Source organism: Monodelphis domestica, chromosome 7 (assembly GCF_027887165.1).
Source record: "Monodelphis domestica isolate mMonDom1 chromosome 7, mMonDom1.pri, whole genome shotgun sequence".
In the NCBI taxonomy this organism is placed as follows: Eukaryota; Metazoa; Chordata; class Mammalia; order Didelphimorphia; family Didelphidae; genus Monodelphis; species Monodelphis domestica.
Genome location: NC_077233.1, coordinates 264,294,441 through 264,319,461, shown reverse-complemented (window position 1 = coordinate 264,319,461; position 25,021 = coordinate 264,294,441). Strand labels below are relative to the sequence as shown.

The following is a 25,021-nucleotide window of genomic DNA, read 5'->3' as shown; positions in this document are numbered from 1 at the left end:
TTGGCTTTTCTCAACAATATTATTTTCTAAGACAATTCCAAAGGATTTATAATGAAAAATGCTAACCACCTCCAGAGAAAGAACTGAACTAAGTGAAGATTGAAGCATACATAGTTTTATCACTTTGTTGTTGCTAATTTTTTTTGCAACATAGCTAATGTAGAAATATGTTTTTCACAGCTTAACATGTATAATCAGCTTCACATTTCTTGTCTTCTCATTGGGTGGATGGGAGAAGGGAGAGAATTTGAAACAAAAAAATTTTAGGTGAATGTCAAAAATAAATTTTTTAAGACAGAATTACAATGATAATTCTAGTAAGAATAGTTTCAGTTTAATAAGTGAGGTTGGAAGCCATATTGTAACATTCAAGTTCTTCCTCTACTACCATCACTCAATAACCTACCCTCCCTTTAGGTTCACAGTCCATATCTACAGCCCAATCAAAATTCTGAGAGCATTGCCTACCCACCCATAGGCAAATCCCTTCTTTCCTCAGTGAGTTCAGTTTGTGACTCACAGACTCTCTCTTCTGTAACTTGTGTCCTCATGGTAGGGGACCTTAAGCATATTTATTGATACTCTCTCAAACAACTTAACGTTCCAGTTCATCTTATGTATTCTCCATGACTTACTCCCCTACCCCATACTACAAAGATAGTCAAACCCTTGACCTTTCCATCCCCAATGAATATACCACTTCCATGGTCATGAACCCTGAAATTCCTTTTATATAATCATAGTCTGTTATCATTTCAACCGCATACCTTGTTTATTTGCACTGGCTTCTGTAAAAATAATAAATGGCTAGATAGCAAGCTACATAAAAATAGATAGATGGGGAAACTCACCAATACAAGTTCAAAACTGTTCAGATACTTTTCATAGATTATAATCAAAAGTATCTTCAGTGATGAAGTGAAGCTCAAATGTAGACTTCCCTTCAGGGTCAGGCACAAGGACACTAAAGAGACTCTTATTATAAAAATAAAATATTTATTGGAATATATAAGGATAAAAAAGGATTTCTAATTCTAAGGGATTCTAAATCCACCCAAATAAATTCCCTAGTTCCACAAGGAATTGTTTCTCCTGTGTTTCACAGGCTACACTAATCCTCCCTGATCTGATTAATCCAAATTTATACTATCTAAATAAAACTACCACTGTTATCCTTCTTAACTTCTTCTTACTTAACTTCACCTTACCATTATAAAATAATAAAGGCTAGCTGGTTGAGTCTCAACAAGAATCAAGTTAGGACTCGGAGCCTTAACAGACTCAGAGTCCAAACCAAAGACCAGATTTTTTCATTGGTCTTCTCTGAGTTAAATCAATCTAAGAAAAAAATAAAACCATGGTCAATAGTGTTTCCCAAGTTGGGAAAGGAAAACACTGAGCTCCTTCAGATCTTTCCCTCAGACAGAAAGAGGCAAAGATGTTACCTCCTCTAGCCCTGAGTCCCCGAGTGTGTGTCTCTGCCAACTGTCAGAGAGAGTAATTGACGCAGAAAAATGATTATAACTGTCAACATCTGAAATCAACATGCTTTCTCAGCTCTGCTTCAAACTCCAATTCTTTCTCAAGCCAGCCCCTTTACTTCTTATCTCTAAACTAATAAAATAATACTTATTTTCTTATATCATCCTTACACTTCTAATCCCTCAATCTTTCAGTTCTTTCCGAGACCATCATCCTGACATTGACTACATTCTCTTCTCTGCCCCATTTTGACCCTTTGTTTGCTGTGGGCAGTCCAGCCTCCCTCAGGGGATAGGGTCATGGAGTTGGGACTCTGTCAGTAGATAATGAATGGGAAGCAAGCAGCATTTCAACCTGCAGCTCAGGCTTCACAGAGAAACTTCTCTGCTTCAGGCATCACAGTATCTGCTCCACCTGGCTTCAAGTTTGGCTTTATTTTATACCTTCATGGTTACATAGATATTTGGCACATAGTTTCATTTTCAACGTACATGTTTCTATAGATTATAACAACAAACACGAAGCCTAAGGAGATAATAAAAAAAAACACTGCTGCTAAGTGTGGGGTCATAGGGTAGAATCAACATGGCCCAGTTTTATGTGTTTTTTTAATATCAGGCTTTTATTTTTTGAATGTTTCACTAAGGTATCTAAGATGTATTTACTAGGCTTTAGTTAGCACAACAAATCAGTGAAGCATAGTGTATCACACTCTCCCTGAAGGGCAGTTAATATACTAGCTCAGGAGAGCTTATTCCTGGCCTGTACATGGGGGTGGGGAATTCTGAGCACAGATTTGCCAGAAGTTTTATGCCTAGAAAAGAGGGTCCTATCTAAGTGGGTATATAAGATTCCTTAGGTTTAATTTTATAAGTAGAATCTCCTGGTGATATTCTGGGGGGATAGAGTGGGACATTTGTATTAATCCTGCAGGTATTTTGCTCTCATTTTATTTTTCCTGAAGCTAGGGAAAGAGTAATAATCACAGCAATTTCAATAATAAGAGATGTTAGTGAGAGAAGTCACACAGAGGGAGTCTGAGTGGGTGTTTCCATCCTTCCTGGGGGCTGCTTTGCAATCCCTGGTTTCTACCTGTGACCATGTCAAACAGCGTGGTTTTGATGGCTCCCAGCATTTGTTTAGATCAGTTCAACTTTACATAGCCATTTAAGTTTAGCCCCCAAACCTATCACGCGGGTCATGCCCTGCCAAACTTCAATCTTGGATTACTTCCACCATTTACTTTCAACACCACTACTCATGTGCTGTCAAACAAAGCTTGAAAAAAAATAATGAAACCATGCTGAATGGATTCATTCTAAATTTATGCTACACAATCCAGTTGGGCCCTCACTATGACCAGACAATCCTTTTAAACCTTCCTAAATGGCACATTGTCCCACTCCCTTTTCCATGCCTTTTCATCCCTCCTCAAACTTCCTATAGCATCTACTCTCCAACCTCTCAGCTGAGAACTTCTTTTTCACTGAAAAAACTGAAGCCATTCACTGAAATATTCCTCTATACTATTTTGCATCAGCTTCCATGGATTCCATTATTATCCATATCTATGCTATGATTCTCAGATTTAATTGTCCATCCCCAACTTATCTCCCAGCCTACAGTCTCATGTCTCCAACTGCCTACTAGGCATCTAGAACTGAATGTCCTTTAGCCAACTTAAACTCAACATGTTTAAAACTGAATTTACTGTCTTCCCCCAAACCCTACTATCTTCTGAACTTCTCTGTTACTAGTGAGGATACCACTGTTTTCCTATTCACCCAGCCTCTCAACATCCTTGACTCCTTGCTCTCTGTCACTGTCCCAGTATCCAGTCTATTGACAGGGCCTGTTGATTTTAAACTTTGTAATATGTCTTGTATATGTCTTTCCTCCGGCACTATGATCACCCTGATGCAGACCCTCATTACCTCACAGCTGAACTCTTGCAAAATTCTATTAGTTGGTGTCCCTGCTACAAGTCTCTCCCCACTACAATCTAGTCAGCTCTCAAATTGATCTTCTTAAAGTGAAGGACTGACCGTGTCATACTTCCCTTCTCCCCCAGTTGAAAAAGGCCAGTGACTCCCTCTCCTATCTAGGATCAAAATATAAAATCCTGTTTGGCTTTTATAGCACTTCATATAAACTCCCCTCTCCTAATTATCTAGTTTCCTTGTATCTCTCACCCTTAGTGACTCTGACATCCTTGCTATTTATTACACAAGATAGAATTCCATCTCCTTGTTCTAAGCATTTTCTCTGGCTGTCCCCCAAGCCTATGATTCTCTTCCTCTTCATATCTGCCTCTTTGCTTTGCTAATTTTCTTCAAGTCCCAACTAAAAATAGCCTTTCTCAATCCCCACTTATTCCAGTACTTTCCCTCTTTTAATCATCTCCAATTTATCCTGTATATATCATATTTGTACAAAGTTATTTGTATATCATCTCTCCTATTAGATTATGAATTCCTGAGAACAGGGACTATCTTCTGCCTTTCTTTGTACCCCCGATATTTCGATTCGTTCTTAACACTTAACAGTGGGTTCTTATGAAATGCTTGTTGACAGACTTTTTTTTACCCTTTTAAAAATGCTCAGTTCCATATTCTCACCTTCCCTCTACTCCTTCCCTAACCCATTGAGAAGATAAGAAATATGATACCCGTTATACATATAAAGTCATGCAAAACACTTCCACATTAGCCATGTTGCCAAAAAAAAAGTAAGAAAAATGGTGAAAAAAATATACTATAATCTGTACTCAGAGTCCATCAGTTTTCTCTGGAGATGGCATTTTTCATCATGAGGCCCTCTGGGATTGTCAAGGACCATTGTATTGATCAGAGTAGCTACAACTTTTACAGTTGATATCATCACAATATTTCTGTTTTTGTTTACAATGTTCTCCTGGTTCTGCTCACTTCACTTTGCATCAGTTCATATGTCTTCCCAGGTTTTTCTGAAACAATCTTCTTTGTCATTTCTTATAGAACAATAGTATTCCATCATAATCACATACCATAACTTTTAATCCAATTTCCAATTGATGATCAGTTTTCAGTTCTTTGACCTCACAGAAAGAGCTGCTGTAAATATTTTCGCACCTATAGATCTTTTTTCTTTGATAGGAACCTAATTGTGGTATTGCTAGATCAAAGGGTATACACAGTTGGGCATAGTTCCAAATTATTCTCTAGAATTGTTAGACTAATTCAAAGCTCACTGACTGACCTTAAAAAGGCATTTTGCCCTATGAAATAAATTCAATTCAACAAGCATCTAATAACTACCTTCTATGGGCATGGCACTGTGCTGGATATTGCTTCAAAATCAAAAATGAAAAATACTGCTGGGGAAAGGCATTAGATAAGATTTTTTGTGGAGAATTATTCAGCGATGTGAAGAAAAAGACCAGATTTAATAATATGGGCAGGAATGAAAATTAAAAGTTTCCAGATTAAAATAAGAAGGTACACAGGAGAAACCACTGGATGAGTACAGAATGTTTTAATCATAGCTCACATTAACATTACCATGGCTGTGTTGCAGTGATACCCATCAAAGGACATTGTGCAGAGCTAGCTAGTCATTTATTAAATAGTGCAACATTTCTTTCCAATCAAGCTCGTTACTACTAGTTGCTACTTCTAGCTCAAGATGTCTCACTTTTAGTAATTTATCAGATGTTTTCCCAGTTAAAATAGATATAAGTATTTTTAATTATTACAATAGATATAATAAATTATAACTAAAAAGTTGGGTAGCTATGTGGCTCAATAGCTAGAGAGCCAGGCTTGGAGTCAGGAGAAAGTGGGTTCAAATGTGGCTTTTTAGACTTCTTAGCTATGTGACCCTGGACAAGTCATCTCACCCCAATTGCCAATTTTCTGCCTTGGAACTGTCCCCTAGTATTGATTCTAAGACAAGGTAAGAGTTTAAAAAGAAAGTTGTGGAACAGCAGTTTATACAACTCTGGCAGGAATTTGTTTCAATAAATTTGTAATCTCATCTTCCCTCCAATTACAACCCATTACCTTTGCATCTTTTTTGTAAAGCCTCCACAGAGCAGGTGAAGGTCTCCTGTCTTGACATTGTGTGACTACCAGTGAGCATGTATATTGTCTATTGATCACTCTCACGACATGCCTATTACTTTTTCTAATCCAACATCTTGCTAATTGTATTCCTTAAATGGCTTTTCATGTGCAGTTCTGAAGTCTATTAAAAAGATGGGACTTTGTCTCAGGAAGAAGCTTGGGTTTATTAAAAAGCATGATGCACTTCATTTCCTTCATGCGTTTTTTTTTGTATGTATGATATGTCTTCTTTGATGGCATGAGAAATATGAAAATGTGTATCTTATGACAGCTCTAGTATAACTTAGATCAGCCTGTTTACTTGCTGGGGAGAGGGGAAAGGCAGATTGAATGAAAAAAAATGTCAGATAACAATTGTTAAAATATGTGATGGAAAATTTTTTAAGGCATTGTGCAGTTCCCCAAATGAAATCTAACCCATATTCCTTCTCATAATTCATTTTGAGGCCTCATTGCAAGATTTTTGTTCTGATTGACCAGCTCTATGGGCTGTTCTTCTAGCTCCATGTCAGTTTGGACAATAAGTATTCTTCATCCACTTTGTTTTTCTAGTGTGGAAGGTTGGCCAACTCTTTTAAGAGATTATGGATCTTACTTAAGGTATTCTTCAGTATTCCAAGAGTTGATGTAATTACACATTGACAGAAGTAAGAATATCTGAAAATCTTAACTGTCCATTGGTAATCCCTCTTCAATTTGGACACCTTGTGCTGAGTATACTTTCTGACAGTGGCAAACACCTTTAGCAAGCATATAGCATAATCATAATCTTCTTGTTTTATGTAGTATTGGAGTTAATTGTTCTTTGAATATTTGGTACAATTCACTTGGGAATTCCTCTGACCTTTGGGATTTTGCTTAGGGAATTGATGGTTTGTTCAATTTCTTTATCTGAGATGGGATTCTATTTCCTCTTCTGTGTTAATCTGTCAGATTTATTGGCATATAGTTGGAAAAAGTTATTCCTAAAAATTGCTTACATTTCTTCATTGATTATGATGTCATCCTTTTAAAATTTTTGATTCTGGTAATTTGAGTTTCTTTTTTAATCAAATTAATAATTTATAGATTTTATTGATTTTTTCATAAAACCAGATCCTTGCCTTACTGATATGATTTTTCTTTTAAGTTTCATTAATCTTTCCTTTGATTTTCAGGATTTCCAATTTGGTCTTTATTTGGGAATTTTTAGTTTGTTCTTTTTCTAATTGCTTTAGTTTCGTGTCCAACTTCTCAATCTGCTCTTTCTCTATTTTATTGATGTAAATTGATTGCTTCTAAGATTTTTTTCTTTGACCCACTCACTCTTTAGGATAAGCCTTTTTATCTTTTAATTAATTTTTTGTCTTTCTGCTGCTCTTTGTCGAATATAATTTTTATTGCATTACCATCTGAAAGAGATGGTTTTCCACATTTGTTCATGAAGTGTTTGTACTCTATTAATATGGTCAGTTTTTGTGAAGGAGCCATGAACTGAGAAAAAAGTATATTCTTTTCTTTTCCCCATTCAGTTTCTTCCAGATGTCTAAAATGTCAAACTTTCCTAAAGTTCTATTTACCTCTCTAAATTCTTTTTATTAATTGCATTTATCCACTTCTAAGAAGATTGACATCCCCCTCTAGTAAAGTTTTACTATTTCCTCCTATAAGCCTCCTATAACTACTTTAGGAATTTGAATGCTATACCATTTAGTGCATATATGTTTAGTATTACTATTACATCATTGTCTGTGGTACCTTTTAGTAATATGTAGTCTCTCTGCTCATCTCTTTGTTTTTGATTTGTCTGAGATTATGATTGCTCCCCCTGCTTTTTTTATTTTTTTTTTTACTTTAGCTGAGGCATAAAAGATTCTGCTCCAGCCCCTTACTTTTAGGCTATGTGTGTCTCCCTGCTTTGAGTTTCTTGTAAACAGCATATTGTAGGATTCTGGTTTTTAATTCACTCTACCATTCTCTTCTCTTTTATGCTCACATTTATTCATATTCACAGTTATGATTACTAATTGTGCATTTCCCTCCATCTTATTTTTCCATTTATTCTTCTCTCTCTTTCCTTTTGGCCTTTTCCTAGTCACAAATGTTTTGTTTCTGATCACTGCCCTCCTCTAGTTCACACACATCCCCTTTGTCCATTCCCCCTGCTTCTATTATTCCCCCCTTCTACTTCCCTATAGGATAAGGTATGTTTCTATAGATGATTTGGTGTGGATTTTATTCTCACTTTGAGCTAATTCTGAAGAGAGTACGGTTCAAGCATTGTCCACTCTCCCCCACCATCTTCTCCTTTACTGTATTTGACTCTTATGTGCTTCTTCATGCAAAATAATTTACCCTTTATCTCTTCTTTTCTCTACTTGCAGTTTGTGTTCCTCTTACTGATTTTTTTAGATATCACCCCATCCTATTCAATAGACTCCCCTTGATCTATGTATATATTCCTTATCACTGCCCTCATAGTGATGAAGTTCTTAAGTATCTTGAGTACTTCAAGTACTTTAAGTATCCCAAGTATCATAGATATCTTTAATATCTTATCACTTTCCCATGTAGGAATGTAGTCAATTCAACCTTATTGAAATTCTTAAATTTTCACTTTTCTATTTATTTTTTATGCTTCTCTTTATTGTTGAATTTATTCATTGAGTTTTCTTTTTAATTGTTTTTTGTTTTGTTTTGTTTTGTTTTGGTCAGGAATTACGGGGAGTCCTCTTTTGTTGAATATCATTTTTTTCTGCTGGGAGGTTATGCTCAGTTTCACGGGGTTAATGATTCTTAGTGATAGTCCTTGATCCTTTGTCTTTTGGAATATCATATTCTATGCCTTTTAGTCCTCTTAATGTAGAAGCTCGTAGGTCCTATGTAATCCTAATTGTGGCCCCACAGTAGTAGAACTGTTTTCCTTCTAGCTGCTTGCAGCACTTTTCCCTTGGCCTCAGGTTTCTAGAATTTGACTATAATAGTCCTGAAGTATTTTATTTGGGGGTCACTTTCAAGGGGAGATTGGTGGATTCTTTCCATTTTTGTGTTCTTACTGTTTCCTGAAATCTTACAAAGTCATTCATTTCCATTTGCCCAATTCTAATTCTTGTTCAGTTATTTTCTTCCTTGAACTTAAGTGTTTCATTTTCCATTTGGCCAGTTCTACTCTTAAGTGTATTTTTGTACCTCAATTTCCATTTGGTTCATTCTAGTCTTTATGGGGTTGTTTGGTTTATTGGGGTTTTTTTCTGAAGCTGTTAACCCTTCCTATCAATTCTCTTCATGATTTTTTAAACTTCTTTTCAAATTCTTCCAGGGGTTCTTTTCAATCCAAGAACCTTTTCACATTTTACTTTGAGACTTCATCTGTTTCCTTTTTGGCATTGTTATCCTCTTCTGATTTTGTATTTTGGTCATACCTGTACACCTGTATCTAAAGTAGCTTTCTAGGTTCATATAGTTAAGTTTTCCCTTGTTTGTGTTTATTTAGTTGGGTTTTTTTTTCCTTCCTGTTGCCTTACCTGTCTGCTAAGATTCTGCTCTACTCCTGGGAGAGAGGCAACACTGTTTGCAGTGTAATCTGCTCTGGTACTTGGGGCACACCAAGCTGCCTTTGGGGTCCCACAGAATGCATCCCAAGGGGGTGACCCTGCTCACTTGCTTTAGGGAGGCTTACAGCTGTTTTGTCCAGCTAGATTCTGCTTTCCATGCTGCCAGTTCCCCTATTGTCTCATAGGCCTGGGGCCATGTGGTTTGCCATTTTATGTTTGGGTATGTTTAGTAAGTTTCATTTATATAACATTTTTGAACATTATTTTATTTGTTCATTTTCATACATTATTCATTGGAAGCAGAGATCATTCTCTTTTCTTCCCCCCCCCTCTCCCCAGACCCCTTCCCTAGCTGACATGCGATTCCACTGGGTATCACGTATCCTTGCTCTGAACCCATTGCCCTGTTGTTGGTATTTGCATTAGGGTGCTCATTTAATGTCTCTCCTCAATCTTGTCCCCCCCACCCCTGTAGTCAAGCAGTTGCTTTTCCTCGGTGTTCTTACTCCCACAGCTTGTCCTCTCCTTGAGGATAGTGTTTTTTCTCATAGATCCCTGCAGATTGTTCAGGGACATTGTATTGACACTAATGGAGAAGTCCATTACTTTTGATTGTACCACAGTGTATCAGTCTCTGTGTACAATGTTCTCCTGGTTCTGCTCCTCTCACTCTGCATCACTTCCTGGAGGTTGTTCCAGTCTCCATGGAATTCCTCCACTTTATTATTACTTTGAGCACAATAGTATTCCATCACCAACATATACCATAGTTTGTTCAGCCATTCCCCAGTTGAAGGGCATTACCTCATTTTACAATTTTTTGCCACCACAAAGAGCACAGCTATGAATATTCTTGTACAAGTCTTTTTCCTTATTATCTCTTTGGGGTACAAACCCAGCAGTGCTATAGCTGAATCAAAGGGCAGACAGTCTTTTATCACCCTTTGGGCATAGTTCCAGATTGCCCTCCAGAATGGTTGGATCAATCCACAACTCCACCAGCAATGAATTAGTGTTCCCACTTTGCCACATCCCCTCCAGCATTCATTACTTTCCTTTGCTGTCATGTTGGCCAATCTGCTAGGTGTAAGGTGATACTTCAGAGTTGTTTTGATTTGCATCTCTCTGATTATAAGAGATTTAGAGCACTTTTTCATGTGCTTATTAATAGTTTTGATTTCTTTAACTGAAAACTGCCTATTCATGTCCCTTGCCCATTTTTCAATTGGAAAATGGCTTGATTTTTTGTACAACTGGTTTAACTCTTTATAAATTTGAGTAATTAGACCTTTGTCAGAGGTTTTTGTTATGAAGATTGTTTCCCAATTTGTTGCTTCCCTTCTAATTTTAGTTACATTGGTTTTGTTTGTACAAAAACTTTTAAATTTAATGTAGTCAAAATTATTTATTTTACATTTTGTGAATCTTTCTAAGTCTTGCTTGGTTTTAAAATCTTTCCCTTCCCAAAGATCTGACATGTATACTATTCTGTGTTCACCTAATTTATAGTTTCCTTCTTTATATTCAGGTCATTCACCTATTCTGAGTTTATCTTGGTGTAGGGTGTGAGGTGTTGATCCAAACCTAATCTCTCCCACACTGTCTTCCAATTTTCCCAGCAGTTTTTATCAAATAATGGATTTTTGTCCCAAAAGCTGAGGTCTTTGGGTTTGTCATAAACTGTCTTGCTGAGATCATTTACGCCAAGTCTATTCCACTGATCCCCCTTTCTGTCTCTTAGCCAGTACCAAATTATTTTGATGACCACTGCTTTGTAATATAGTTTGAGATCTGGGAGAGCAAGGCCACCACCTTTCTATTTTTTTTTTTCATTATTTCCCTTGATATCTTTGATCCTTTGTTCTTCCAAATGAAATTTGTTATGATTTTCTCTAATTCAGTTAAAAAGTTTTTTGGAAGTTCAATGGGTATGGCACTAAATAGATAAGTTTGGGTAGGATGGTCATTTTTATTATGTTAGCTCATCCCACCCATCAGCAATCAATGTTTTTCCAATTGTTTAGATTAGTTTTAATTGTGTGGGGAGTGTTTTGTAGTTGTGTTCATATAGTTCCTGGGTTTGTCTTGGGAGATAGATTCCTAGGTATTTTATATTGTCTCAGGTGACTTTAAATGGAATTTCTCTTTCTAATTCTTGCTGCTGAACTGGGTTGGAGACATATAGAAATGCTGATGACTTATGCGGGTTTATTTTGTATCCTGCAACTTTGCTAAAGTTGTTGATTATTTCGACTAGCTTTTTGGTTGATTCTCTAGAATTCTTTAAGTAAATCATCATATCATCAACAAAGAGTGACAGCTTGGTGTCCTCATTGCCAATTTTAATACCTTCAGTTTCTTTTTCTTCTCTAATTGCTACTGCTAGTGTTTCTAATACAATATTAAATAATAAAGGTGATAATGGGCATCCTTGTTTTACTCCAGATCTTATTGGGAAGGCTTTGAGTTTATCCCCATTGCAGATGATGTTTGCTGATGGTTTTAGATATATACTTTTTATTATTTTTAGGAAAGGCCCTTCTTTTCCTGTACTTTCTAGTGTTTTCAATAGGAATGGATGTTGTATTTTATCAAAGGCTTTTTCTTCATCTATTGAGATAATCATGTGATTTTTGTTGGTTTGCTTGTTAATATGGTCATTTATGTGGATGGTTTTCCTAATATTGAACCATCCTTACATTCCTGGTATGAATCCTACCTGATCATAGTGGATAACCCTTGTGATGATTTGCTGGAGTCTTATTGCTAGTATCCTATTTAAGATTTTTGCGTCTATATTCATTAGGGAGATTAGCCTATAGTTTTCTTTCTCTGTTTTTGATCTGCCTGGTTTTGGGATTAGTACCATGTTTGTGTCATAAAAAGAATTTGGTAGAACCCCTTCTTGGCTTATTCTGTCAAATAGTTTGTATAATATTGTGATTAGTTGTTCTTTGAAAGTTTGATAGAATTCATTTGTGAATCCATCTGGACTTGGGGAGTTTTTCTTAGGGAGTTCTTTGGTGGCTTGTTCAATTTCTTTTTCTGATATGAGGTTATTTAGGTAATTTATTTCTTCCTCTTTTAGTCTAGGCAATTTTTATTTTTGTAAGTATTCATCCATATCACCTAGATTCCCATATTTTTTGCCATATAATTGGGCATAGTAGTTTTTAATGATTGCCTTAATTTCCTCTTCATTAGAGGTGAGGTCTCCCTTTTCATCTTGGATACTGTCGATTTGGTTTTTTTCTTTCCTTTTTTTAATTAGACTGACTAGTACTTTGTCTATTTTATTTGTTTTTTCAAAGGACCAGCTTCTAGTCTTATTTATTAAATCAATAGTTCTTTGACTCAATTTTATTGATTTCTCCTTTGATTTTTAGGATCTCTAATTTAGTCTTCATCTGAAGATTTTTAATTTGTTCACTTTCTAGTTTTTTAATTTCCATGCCCAATTCATTGACCTCTGTCCTTATTTGTTTATATATGAACTCAAGGATATAAATTTCCCCCTGAGTACTGCTTTGGCTGCATCCCATAGGTTTTGAAAGGATGTCTCACCATTGTTGTTTTCTTCAATGAAGTTATTGTTTCTTGGATTTGTTCTTTAACTAGCTGGTTTTGGATAATCATATTGTTTAATTTCCAATTAATTTTTGATTTATCTCTCTATGTACCCTTACTAATTATTATTTTCATTGCATTGTGGTCTGAGAAGGTTGCATTTATTATTTCTGCCCTTTTGCACTTGTTTGCAAGGTTTTTGTACCCTAATACATGGTCATTTTTTGTGAATGTACCATGTGCTGCAGAAAAAAGGTATATTCATTTTTGTCCCTATTTATGTTTCTCCACATGTCTACTAACTCTAGTTTTTCTAAGATTTCATTCACTTCTCTTACCTCTTTCTTATTTAGTTTTTGGTTTGATTTAAGGTTCAGGTCTCTCACTAGTATAGTTTTTCTATCTATTTCATCCTTTACCCCCATTTGTTTCTTTTCCCATTTCTTTTAATATTAACCTATTTTTTTACCTCTAGTTATATATATATATACACACATACACATGTGTATGTATTTATGCATGCATATGTCTATATACCTATTTATGTCTTGTCCTTTCATCCCATACAGTTTGTCACTGTTCCCTCTAAGTGTACTTCTTTTTGCTACCCAGGTAATAACAACAGTTTTTAAGAGTTACCAAAGACCTCTTTTCTTATAGGGATACATATCATTTTGACTTATTGAATCCCTTTTAAAATTTTTGTTGTTTTTTTTGTTTTGTTTTTCTTTTTTCCCTCTTTTTTAATTACCTTTTGATGATTTTCTTGAGTTCTGTGCTTGGACATCAAATTTTCTATTCAGGTCTGGTCTTTACAAATTCTTGGAATTCTTCTATTTTGTTGAATGACCATACTTTCCCCTGTAAGAATATAGTCAGTTTTGCTTGGTTGTAGACCTAGTTCCCTTGCTTTCCAGAATATCATATTCCATGCCTTTCAGTTTTTCAGTGTGGATGCAGCCAAATCCTGCGTTATCCTCACTGTGGTTCTGTGGTATCTGAATGACTTCTTCTTGGCAGCTTGTAATATCTTTTCTTTGGTCTGATAGTTCTTGAATTTGTCTATAACATTCCTGGATGTTGTCAGTTGGGGATTAAGTACAGGAAGTGATCTGTGGATTCTTTCAATCTCCACTTTTCCCTCTTGTTCTAGGATATTAGGGAAGTTTTCTTTAATAATTTCCTGTAGTTGATGTCCAGAGTTTTTCTTTTGTCATGGTCTTCTGGTAGACCAATGATTCTTAAATTGTCTCTCATTGAACGATTTTCTAAATCCTCTGTTTTGTGAATGAGATGCTTCATAGTTTCCTCAATTTTTTCATTCTTTTGATTTTGTTTTATAGTGTCCTGCTGCCTTGGGAGGTCACTTAATTCTAGTTGTTGTATTCTGGTTCTTAAAGACTGGATTTCATCCCTGGCTTTTTGGTCATCCTTTTCATTCTGGTCTGATTTTCTTTGGAGGTCATCTTTCATCCTCTTTACCACGACTTTCATCTCCTTTTTCTCATCTTTCATCTTCTTCACCTCATCTTTCATCTCCTTTGCCTCATTTTCCAGCTGGTTGATTTTGGCTTTCAAGACACTATTTTCTGTTTCCAGATGATTTATCTTAGTTTTTAAGTTCTTTTTCCAATTGTCTTCAGCCTCTCTTAATTGTGTTTTAAATTGCTTTTTGAGTTCTTCCAAAGCCTGTATCCAGTTCGCTGGGATTTCTGATTTTTCTTTTGCTGATTACCGCCCCCCCCCCCCCCCGTTTCATTCGCTCTTTGCTCGTTACCTGTACAGAAGCTGTCTATTGTAATTTCTTTCTTTTTCTGTTGTTTGCTCGTATTTGCCCCTTCTTTGCTCCCCATATTTGTCTGTGCTCTTGCTCCTTTTGTGTTTTTTTTTTTTGTTTTGGGGCTGTCAGTCTCCCCTCTTGGAGCTTTGTCAGATCTCTCGGTACAGTCTCTGGGGGAGGAATGTTGGCTTCCCTGTCCTCTGGAGGCTTTTGATTGGATTAAGTTCAACTGGGTTGGGCTGTATGTGCTCTGAGACCACAGACTCCTGGAAGGCTGGAGCCAAATGGAAGGTCTCAGCTGCCCAGGCTCTCTCCAGTTCTCTCCAGATGCTTCCCCATTACCTGCATTTCATGCTCTGAGCCTGGCACCATCCTGTCCGCAAGGTAGACCCTCTATACCAGTGCTTTTGTCTGCTCAGAGGTTCCTGTCCTTGCGGGAGGCCCTGCACTCTGGGTGGGAAGGGTCCTCACCTCCCTGGTCCCTGAGGACTCCTGATGGAATTAGGTTCAACTGGGTTATTCTGGAAGTGCCCTGAGGCAAAAACCTCCGGTGAGACTGGAGCCAGATGGAAGGACCCAGCCACAGGGCTGCAGGTTCTTTGGTCTCTCTCTGGCTGCTTCCCTGCCACCTGTGTTGGATGCTCTGAGCCTGGTACAGCCCTGCTCACAAGGTAGACCCTCCAGGCCAGCACCTTTGCCCGCCCACAGGTTCCCGCTGCCAGTGGGGGCTCAGCACTCTGGGTTGGGGGGGAGGAGTCCTGGGATCTTCCTTCTGCCTTCCCCTTAGACTGGAGTGTTCTTGGATTCTGGCTTTTGGGGGAGGGGGAGTACCTTTTGAATTGAGTCCAGAAGGAGGGTTCCCCACCTCTGTCCTGTTGTTAAGTTTGAATTTCAGTCCCCTAGGAGCATTCAGTTTGTGATCTTTAAGGAAGGGTTTTCAGAGGTCTGAACTTTCGCTGCTTCTAAGCTGCCATCTTGACTCCGCCCCCTCCCCCCACTCCCCACCCCCTGGGATTAGCTTTTTAAAGGATCCCTGCATGGTGATCTTGCTGATACAAATTTTCCTGTCATGTATCTTTGGTGGAAAACCTGGATTCTCAGAGACTGGCTATGATTCATTGTGGTTCCTCTGTACTTACAGGTTGGCTAGTCCTGAGCATGAACAGCTGTGTCAGGGACTCAGGAGGAAACAATGGTAGAGAATAAAGAGAGGTACCTGAATCCAATTGGATTAGACAGAAATTACTTTTCCTATGAAATCAATCATAATAAAGTGAGCAAAATGGGGTATGTACAATTGCCAAGAAGCCAGAAATGGTCTCATCTAAGACTTGGAAGTGTTAGTCTCAGATTCCACTAAGGACAGACTCATGATTAGGGGGGGGAAAGTCCAAAAGGTTAGGGGATATCTGCTAACAGTTCTGATATTGAAATTGTCAGCTGAGATGGGGTTTGGGTAGCAGACTATAGGGAGATTAGGAGGCCAGAGCCTCAAAGGCATTACTGGGTTTAGAGAGTCCTGGGATGGGAATGGTATTCAAGGCCACAAAATGGTAGTAGAATGGATTTCAGAAGCTTAGGCTGATATGTGAGCAAAGATCAGAGTCCAGTTGAAAGAAGAGAAGGTTATCATGAACTCCAAGTTAGGAGGGGAACTGGTGACTTAAAGGGAGTGATGAGTGAGGACTTCAAAGATAGAGAATAATGTCACAGCATCAGGATGGAAGGTCAGTGTGGAGAGAGGCAGTCCAGGATGGGAAGGAAATGAGACTGGAAAAGAAGTGGGGAATTAGGACCTACACATGAAAAAGGGAATGAGAACTAGGGCTCCAGATGAGAAACAGAGCAGGGTTAGAGGCCCAAGGCTAACATGAGACTGGTTGTTAAGAAAATAGGTGGGGGAAGCTAGATGGCTCAGTAGATTTGAGAGCCTGCCCTGGCCTCAGACACTTTCTTGATGTGTGACCCTAAACAAGTCACTTAATTCTCATTGTCTAGCCCTTACCACTCTTCTGCTTTCAATCAATGCAGTATTTGATTCTAAGATAGAAGGTAAGGGTTTTAAAAAAGAAGATAGGCAATAGAGTGGGTAAGAGTAAGAGATCTCAAGCTGGGAGGAAAGTGGTAAAGATTTTCTTGACTCAGGAAATCAGGGGACCAGACTGAGTAAGGAATGGGAAAATGGGGAGGAGAATTATTAGGAAACTATGGCCTGGGCAGAGAAAACTCCTTGGATACATGGAGGAAGCATTATTTTCAGAGTTTCATTTGGACTTTTAAAATAAAAAGCATTTTTTGGTTGACTGGAAGGTCACATACTTGCATCACTACACAGGAGCTGAGTTCTTAGGGATTATAGTAGGGACAATATCTGTAGGATATTTCCCTTCTCTTCTTTCTCTTCCTTTTCATTTGGCTGCTGCCTTCATTTGCTTTCATGAAGATATTAAATCCTTCTCTTCTATTTTTTCCCTCACAGAACAAGTCTCTGGATTAGAGGTGAAAATTTTTTTGGTTTGGGGGCTTGTCAGTCTCCCCTCTTGGAACTTTAACAGGAGGTCTCTTGGTGTAGTCTCTGGTGGAGGTTTGTTGGGGTTTGAGCTTCCCTGTCCTCTGGGGGCTTTGATTGGATTAAAGTCCAGCAGTCAATGAGGATGGGTGTGGAGCCTGGGCTTCCCAGAGTTCTGGAGACTTTTGATGGGATTGAGTTCAGCTTAGTTGGGCTGGGTTTATTCTGAGTTTTAAACTTCCTGGATGGCTGGAGCAGATATGGAGGATCTCTACAGCTCTGGCCAAGCTGCCAGGTCTATGCTCCCTCTCTAGCTCCTTCCCCACCATCTGCCTTGGACGCTCTGAACTTAGCACAGCCCTGCTTGCAATGTACGCCGTCCAGACCAGCACCTTTGCCCACGCAGGAGTTCCAGCTGCCACTGGAGTCTCAGCGCTCTGGGTGGGAGGGGGGATGGGTCCTGGGACCTTCCTTCTGTCTTCCCCTTAAACCTGAGTGTTCTCAGATTCAGGCTTTTGGGGGGGGGGGAACGTTCCTTTTGAATTAAGTCCAGCAGGAGGGTTCCTTGGCTCTGTCTTGTTGTTAAGTTGGTTTTTCAGTCCCCTAGGAGCATTTGGTTTATGATCAGTTAGGAAAGGTATTCAGAGGTCTGAACTTCTGCTCTTTTAGGCCACCATCTTGACTCCGCCTCCCATTTATATAACATTTTAAGGTCTGTAAAGGACTTTATAAATATTATATCTCATTTATTTCTTTCCACAACCAATCCTACAATGAGGATGCTATTGTTATCTGCATTTTACAGAAGGTGAAACTGAGGCAGATAGATTAAATGATGTGCCCAGTGTCATACATGTTAGTGCCTGAGATTGGATTTGAATTTGGATGTTCTTCTAACCTTCAGTTCTAATACATTATCTATCTACTATACTATCTAGCTAGTTCTTTCCTTACTGGATTGAAAGAATTAGAAGAAAAAGACTTTTGACTTTTGTCTTTGTCTCCCTAATGTCTAGCATGTAGTTTTGTTTTTTTAAAACCTCACCTTCCATCTTGGAATCAATACTGTGCACTGCTTCCAAGGCAGAAGAGCAGTAAGGGCTAGGCAATGGGGGTTAAGTGACTTGCCCTGGGTCATACAGCTGGGAAGTGTCTGAGGTCATATTTGAACCCAGGACCTCCCATCTCCAGGCCTGGCGCCCTATACAAGAGCCACCCAGCTGCTCAATGACTAGCAAATATTTACTAAATTGTTCATTGACTGATAAAATCAACTATCAGCTCCTCTATTTCCCTCCTAAGGGAGGATCTATGAACCAGCCTGCCATTTAACTGTAATTTCCTTGTGACTTTTGTTTATCTTCACAGTGCCAATATTGATTCGGTACAGTTTCTCCAATAGAATGTCTCCTTATTGCTTACTAGCAACAAAAAAATTGATCTTCAATGTCCTAAAATATCAGCTAACACTACAAATAATTTATCTTCTGACATGTGGATAGAAAGTGATGTATCCTAATCGTTAGCAGCCTAAGATCTCTAGGAATTTTCCAGTAGTTAAACCAAAGCACCTCCAGATATTTTATTTTCCCCTTTTTAAGTATCTTGAAATAGTCTATGCATTTAAAGGTTACATGATCAACATGTATGGACGGATGGATCTCTTTGCTCCGGAAAAGCTTGCCAAAGGAACACTCAGATAACCCTAATCGGAAAATACCCTGAATATATGTAAAGGTCCAGACCGAGGTGCCAGTTCTGGCTCCATTCTTCTTCCTTCACTCCTTACCTTTTGGTAAACCCTCTTCGTGTGCCTCATCCAGAGGTCCTTGTCAGGGCCCACCTTACCTACTTTTTATTTTATTTTATTTTAACCCTTACCTTCCGTCTTGGCTCCAAGGCAGAAGAGTGGTAAGGGCTGGGCAATGGGGGTCAAGTAACTTGCCCAGGGTCACACAGCCAGGAAGTGTCTGAGGCCACATTTGAACCTAGGACCTCCCATCTCTAGGCCTGGCTCTCCATCCACTGAGCCACCCAGCTACTTTTTAAAGTGACAGTATCTTCTCTTTTCCCCTGTGGGGCTGGCCTACAAATGTTGGGTGGAGTAGATTCCATAGGGTCCCCCTGAGAGATAAGCTGCAGCCTTGGACCAACAGCTGGTCTCCAGTGAAGAAGTTTCCTTATTCCTTATAAGGCATGGGCGGACTGTTGAGTAATGGCAATGGGTGGTTACATTTGCATTGTGCTGTAAGCGGACTGGAAACCTCCCTCCACGCAGCTCTGCTCTCAGCCTCCGCTGCAAGCCTTGATACTAAAATTGTAGAGAAACGCAATCCAACTACCAATTGTGAAAATGGGAAGTTCAGGTAAGTGAGCACCCTGTAGGCAGCGTAACAGCGTGCTTCCCAGCTGGGGCTTCGGGGACCGAGTTGAAACGGCTCAGCCCGGCGTGCTGCTTGGGTCTTCCGAGCTGCAGCCGTGGCTGTTTACAGTAAAGATTCAAAGCCGTCGGAGTTTTCCTGGTAATCGACCTGCCAGTGTGCCGGGGGAGAGCCACTTGTCTCCGCTCGGGTGTCTCTGGGCATCTTCCGTCTCCCTGGTCGACTGTGCCGTTAGAAACCCTGGGTGCCCGTCCGAGGGGTGAGAAAGTGCATGAATTACTGGAAGCCCAGCTGAGGAGCGGAGGGAGAACGGGGCTAGATGAAATGAATGCAAGACGTGTAGTCAGGCCGGGGACACCCGGGAAGCCATTTCTAGTTTGCCCTAGAAAAGACCAAATCCCCACCTCTGGCATCTGCAGCCTTGGAGGGGAGGGAGGGGCAGCCCTCCTTTGTGCAGCACAAATCCATGCGCCAGCCGCCAGAGGCTGAATCCATCCAGGCAAACTGAATTACCCTCTGAGCATGCCAGTGCCGCTTCCCTTCTCTGCGGCTGAGATCCATTTCCTAGTGACAAATTTGAAGTAAAGGGGGAAATCAAGCGAAGAATTACCATAAAAGGTGAAGCCCACAATGCACAGCTCAGTGTTCTCTCCCAAACCCCAGCCACAAGTTATGATGTCCGCCACGAATGGTCAGGAAGACTCCCCCTCCCCTCCCTCCCCTCCCCCTGCTCTGGAGTCCCTCGCTAGAACTAACAAAGAGTTATTAGGAAGACTGTACCTCGCCGATTTCAGGGGTACCCACACAGGCCATCATCTCTTCTGCAGCTGGTAGTCTTTGTTGCCCGGAGTATAGAGGTCAGGTCAGTTCCACACAATCAGTGATTGTGTCATAGTGGCCTTTGAAACCAAGGCTTCCTGACTGGGCTGTCTCTCCCAGTATTCAATGTGCATTTTTAAAATACACTTTCTAGATTTTTCTTGAGGTTCGTCGTTTCTCAGAAAATCCTTTTTCCTTGTTCTTTGTGTGTGGTGATGTCTGTCTTTACTGATGATTGTTAAGTTCCCAGTTTAATTGTTCTAAAAAGAGAAGTGAATTTGCCATCAGACTAACTAGGTTCACATTTTGCCTCGGACACTGCTAACATCCCCACGTTATGACTACAAAGAGAAGGTCCTGTCGTGAAGGGAGCCGTATTCAAACATGTTCAGTGTGTTACAGCCTCAGATTGTATTGATCTCTATAGCCATGAGAACTCCATTAGCCATTCTTTGTCTTGTGTCTTGTTCCCAGTACCTTCCTGCAAATAGCCGGAATCTTGGTGGCTTCTTTGGTCCACAAACCTAACGGATCAGGAACCTCAGGGAACAGGAAACAATCCACATTGATTCCAGAGTTCAAATTTTGCCCAGTTCCCACCACGAAGCACATCTGCTAGACAGCATTCCCAGATCTTCCCTATGTGGAGCCCGATCAGTTTGGCATTTAGCTATTAACACAGATCAATGCCATCCAAATAATTGGAAATGTAATCAAAAGAGACTAAGCAGAAGTTCATCTGTCTCCTGGTAAGCTCTGCCAGGAGGGTTACTTTATGGGAATCGCTCACTCTCCTCGTGAGGGTCATCAGAATACAGAGAGTGCCTGTATCATAGGGATGCTGTAAGGACCCAGAGCTAACATGGTTAAAAGGCTTTCTTCTGGGCTATCAAACTTAAAGTGCTTTATTAACTTGTTGTTTTGTTTTTCCTCTGGACTTAAGAAATCCCATGGCCTGAGGAAACTCCTTCCACTAATCCAAACCCCTGCCTGCCCTTTTTAGGCAGAGCTGCCTCACTAGAAGGTGAAATGACCTGCCCCAATCACAGAGGCAGCACTTGAACTCAGATCTTCCTGACTCCAAGCTTTCTCCTCTGTCCTTACTGCCTCCAAAATTGTTATTACTACTTACTACTAGTGTTAACCAGCAGATGTCACTGTACATCTGGAGGAGCTATAAGTAATGCAGGGAGAACCTGGCACTTGCACTTTATCTAGAGATGGTGTTCTTTGTCCTCTTTCTATATTTTGCTGTCCTTTCTCTAAACCATTTCCCTCTCAGTGATAAATCATACCGCCCTGATCCCTTAAAAAGTCAAGGATTTGTCTGGTTAGCAAACGTAAAAAAGCTTTTAAAAATATCTAGATAACTCGATAAATGATCCCCCCCCCCCCAGTGCAAATATCAATAATATGGAAATAGGTCTGGATCCATGACACATGGAATTGAGTACTGGCTATGGGAGGAGGGTGGGGGTAGGGAAGGGAAAGAACATCAATCATGTGACCATGGAAAATTCTCTTAAAAATCAATAAAATAAAATTAATATTGAAAAATTAAAAAAAAAAGATGATCCCAGATCAATACATTGCTGAGAGTAGCCATAACTACTGACTTCTTCACAGCTATAGAAACACCTGTAAAACCCAGTGCGATGTAGGCTACAGGAGGAGGGGAAGGAAAGAACATGAATCTGGTGACCATGGAAAAATATTCTAAATTAATTAAGTAAATAAAAATTTCCAAAATAAAATAAAATGAAATATCTAGATAAATTATGCCAACCAGCTTATTTTTTCCCACATCATGTTCTTCATCTATTGTACCCGAGTGGCAGGGATCATTTCCCCCTCCAAATACTAGGGTGCCTTTCTCTTGGTAGTTTGTTTTGACTTAAGAGTCCAGTAGACTGGTATTATAAATTATACTAGGGTGGGCCAGCTCGGTGGCCAAGTGGCTAGAGGGTCAGGCAGGTCCTGGTTCAAATCTGGCCTCAGACACTTCCTTCCTAGCTGTGTGACTCTGGGCAAGTCATTCAACTCCAATTACCTGGCCCTCCTGCCCTTCTGCCTCGGGACCAATATATAATATTGATTCTAAGATGGAAAGTAAGGGTTTAAAGAAATCGATAGATAGATAAACCCTACCAGAACACTGAAGATGTCAGAAAGTCGCCAGCCTTTACTCCCCAAGTTCACTTTTAGACTCATTCTAAACAGCAAGGTAGCAGTAGCGAATAGGGTGCTGACCTTGGAGTCAGGAAGACATGAGTTCGTGTCTTCCCTGAGACCCTTACAAGCTCTATGACACTCGGCAAGTCACTTCATTTCTCTCAGCCTTAGTTTCCTCATAGGTAAAGTGGGTGTCCTACAGCCCACCTTTGCAGTCTTGTGGGAATCAAATGAGGCAACATACATAAAGCACTACACAAACCCTAACTTGCTATATAAATGCTGCCTTTGTGGAGATGAGCCATATGAGAAACCATCTGCTAACCAGGTCTTAATTCCTGCTAACCTCTGTATGAAGGCTATGTGAGAGGTGGGACTATTCTACAGTAGACTTCAATAAATAGCCTCTTCAATAAGCTTCCCATTAGAATGTGAACCACCTGAGGCCATGTTGTCTCCCTCCTCTCTTCCCTCCCCCCTCCCGGAGCTGACAAGCAATTCCACTGGGTTGCACATGTATTATCACTCAAAACCTGTTTCCATATTATTCATATTTGTAATAGAGTAATCTTTTAAAACCAAAACCCTAAATCATATACCCAAGTGATACTTTTTCTTCCTCATTTCTACTCCCACAGTTCTTTCTCTATCTGTAAATAGCCTTCTTTCTCATAAATCTCTCAGGATTGTCCTTGATCATTGCATTGCTATTAGTAACAAAGTCTTTCACATTATTATTAGTAGCAAAGTCCCACAATGTTTCACTTTCTGTTACAATGTCTCCTGGTTCTGCTCATCTCACTCTGCATCAGTTCATGGAGGTCTTTCCAGTTCTTAAAGAAATCAAATGGTTTCATTATCCCTTATAGCACAATAGTATTCCAGCACCATCAACTACCACAATTTGTTCAGCCATTCCCCAATTGATGGGCATCCCCTCATTTTCCAATTTTTTGCCACCACAAAAGGCACAGCTATGAATATTTTTGTACAGTTTCCTCCCTATTTATGCATAGTGTTTTTACCTTTCCTCAGATCCTAAATTTATGCACAGTGCCTGGCACATAATTAAGGATGAAATAAATGCTTGTTGACTAACTGTTTCTCTTCATCAACAAAAATAAAGTGATTTGCCCAGGGTGACCACAACCACAGTGTCTGTGGTCAAATATGGCATAATCCAAGTCATAGATTCCCAAGTGTTGATTATTCTGTTTAAGGGAGATGGATGAAGTTTTTTCTTCAGGAGAGACACCAAGGACTTCAGGACAGGAATATTATTATTTTTTAATAGTTTCTAGAAGAAAAATTGAGTTTAGTGAAGATACTTCCATCCTAATCTTAAATGATTATGCTTCTTGTGTTTCTCCGTTACAAATATTGCTAGCTCTTGGTTTTAAGAAGGTAGTTTGGATGCTTTTTAGTATTTTTTAGCATGTATCCATGCTTTATTTTGTTGAATTCCTTTTCTTAATGTACTGCAACCATTTTTGTTATTATATATCAATTTTTAAAATCATTTTCCTAACATTGGAGCATTCCAACAACCGTGGTATAAATCCAATCTGATTATGGTAAATAATTTTAGAAAATGTATTGTTGTAGTCTTCTGTCTAATTTTTATTCAGTATTTTTTCTGCAAGCATAATTAGTGAGATTGGTCTATGCTTTTTCTTGTCTATTTCTCCATGACTTGGGGATTAGCACCTTATTTGTCTCATGGAAGGAGTTTATTATTATGCCTTTATTTTTGTGAGCAATTTCTTCTGTGAGAAGTTCATAGGGGCCAGTCATTTATTGTTTATAAAGATCAATTGTTCTTTAAATGTTCGAATTGACTCATAAACTAATCTATGACCATTTCCATGACAATCTACCTTTGAAGGTTGCCCAGCTATGTTATGTCTTTTTTTTTTTCCCAACAGGAATAACTTGTCAATTCTGTTAAAAGTTCATTTCCTCACCTCTAGTATCATGGGATCTTAAGTTTAAAGCTGAAAAAGGGACCACAGAGGTTATCTGGTTCAGTCTTGTCCTTTTCCTTTTTTCTTTGATTGTCTTTGTTGTACAGACTTCCTAGTGGTGGTATTGCTGGTCAAAAGGTATGCACAGTTTTATAGCCTTGAGGTTCAGTGATTTTTCCCATACTCCAGCAGTATGAAACTGAACTTAGCTTTGAGTAGTCTTTAGGGCATAAAGAACCTCTGGTTCTGTAGTCAAAATATTGCCTCTGCATGGTGTCTCTTCCATTAGATTGTAAGCTACTTGAGATCAGGGACTATCTTTTTTTTTTTTTAATATCCCTAACACTTAGGATAGCACCTGGCATATAGTAGGTCCTTTATAAACACCAGCTAACTAAATGCCCCAATAGGAAGGCTGCCTGTGTGGACTTCTTAATGTCCAATCAAATTGTAACTGCAATAATAGATACTGATATCCTCCTTTGGGATGATCATTTTAAAGCTGTGACTTCCTGTTTCCTTTTGAACAGTTTTGTTTTTGTTTATAAATTTTGAATCTGATTTCAAAGAAAAGAAGGCAGAGTTGGTTTTGACTTCACAAATCATTTTAAAAATCATTGAAAACAATCCTTTTGAAATATACTCAAGAGGAATAATTTATACAAAAATGTTATTTGAATAAGAAAAAATGATGCTTTGATTAATAATTTT

The 25,021-nt window shown here is 39.1% G+C and overlaps 1 protein-coding gene and 1 long non-coding RNA gene across 5 annotated transcripts in view; one reads left to right on the top strand and one right to left on the bottom strand.

Moving 5' to 3' along the window:
- GLIPR2 (GLI pathogenesis related 2) overlaps positions 1–25,021 on the top strand; it is an 83,663-nt gene that overhangs the window by 24,629 nt on the left and 34,013 nt on the right. Inside the window, exon 1 of one of the 4 annotated variants that reach the window (XM_001370817.5) lies at positions 19,106–19,340. The exons of the other annotated variants lie outside the window; for them this stretch is intronic. Coding sequence (XP_001370854.2) covers positions 19,328–19,340 — 13 coding nt within the window. The 5' untranslated portion in view covers positions 19,106–19,327. Of the gene's footprint in view, positions 1–19,105; positions 19,341–25,021 lie in introns of those variants that run through there. 4 annotated transcript variants of the gene reach the window in all.
- Positions 19,699–21,111, bottom strand: LOC103095278 (uncharacterized). The gene is made up of 2 exons (XR_469761.3): positions 20,136–21,111; positions 19,699–19,919 (listed from the first exon to the last, which is right to left on the bottom strand). It is a non-coding gene; the product is annotated as an uncharacterized LOC103095278 (long non-coding RNA).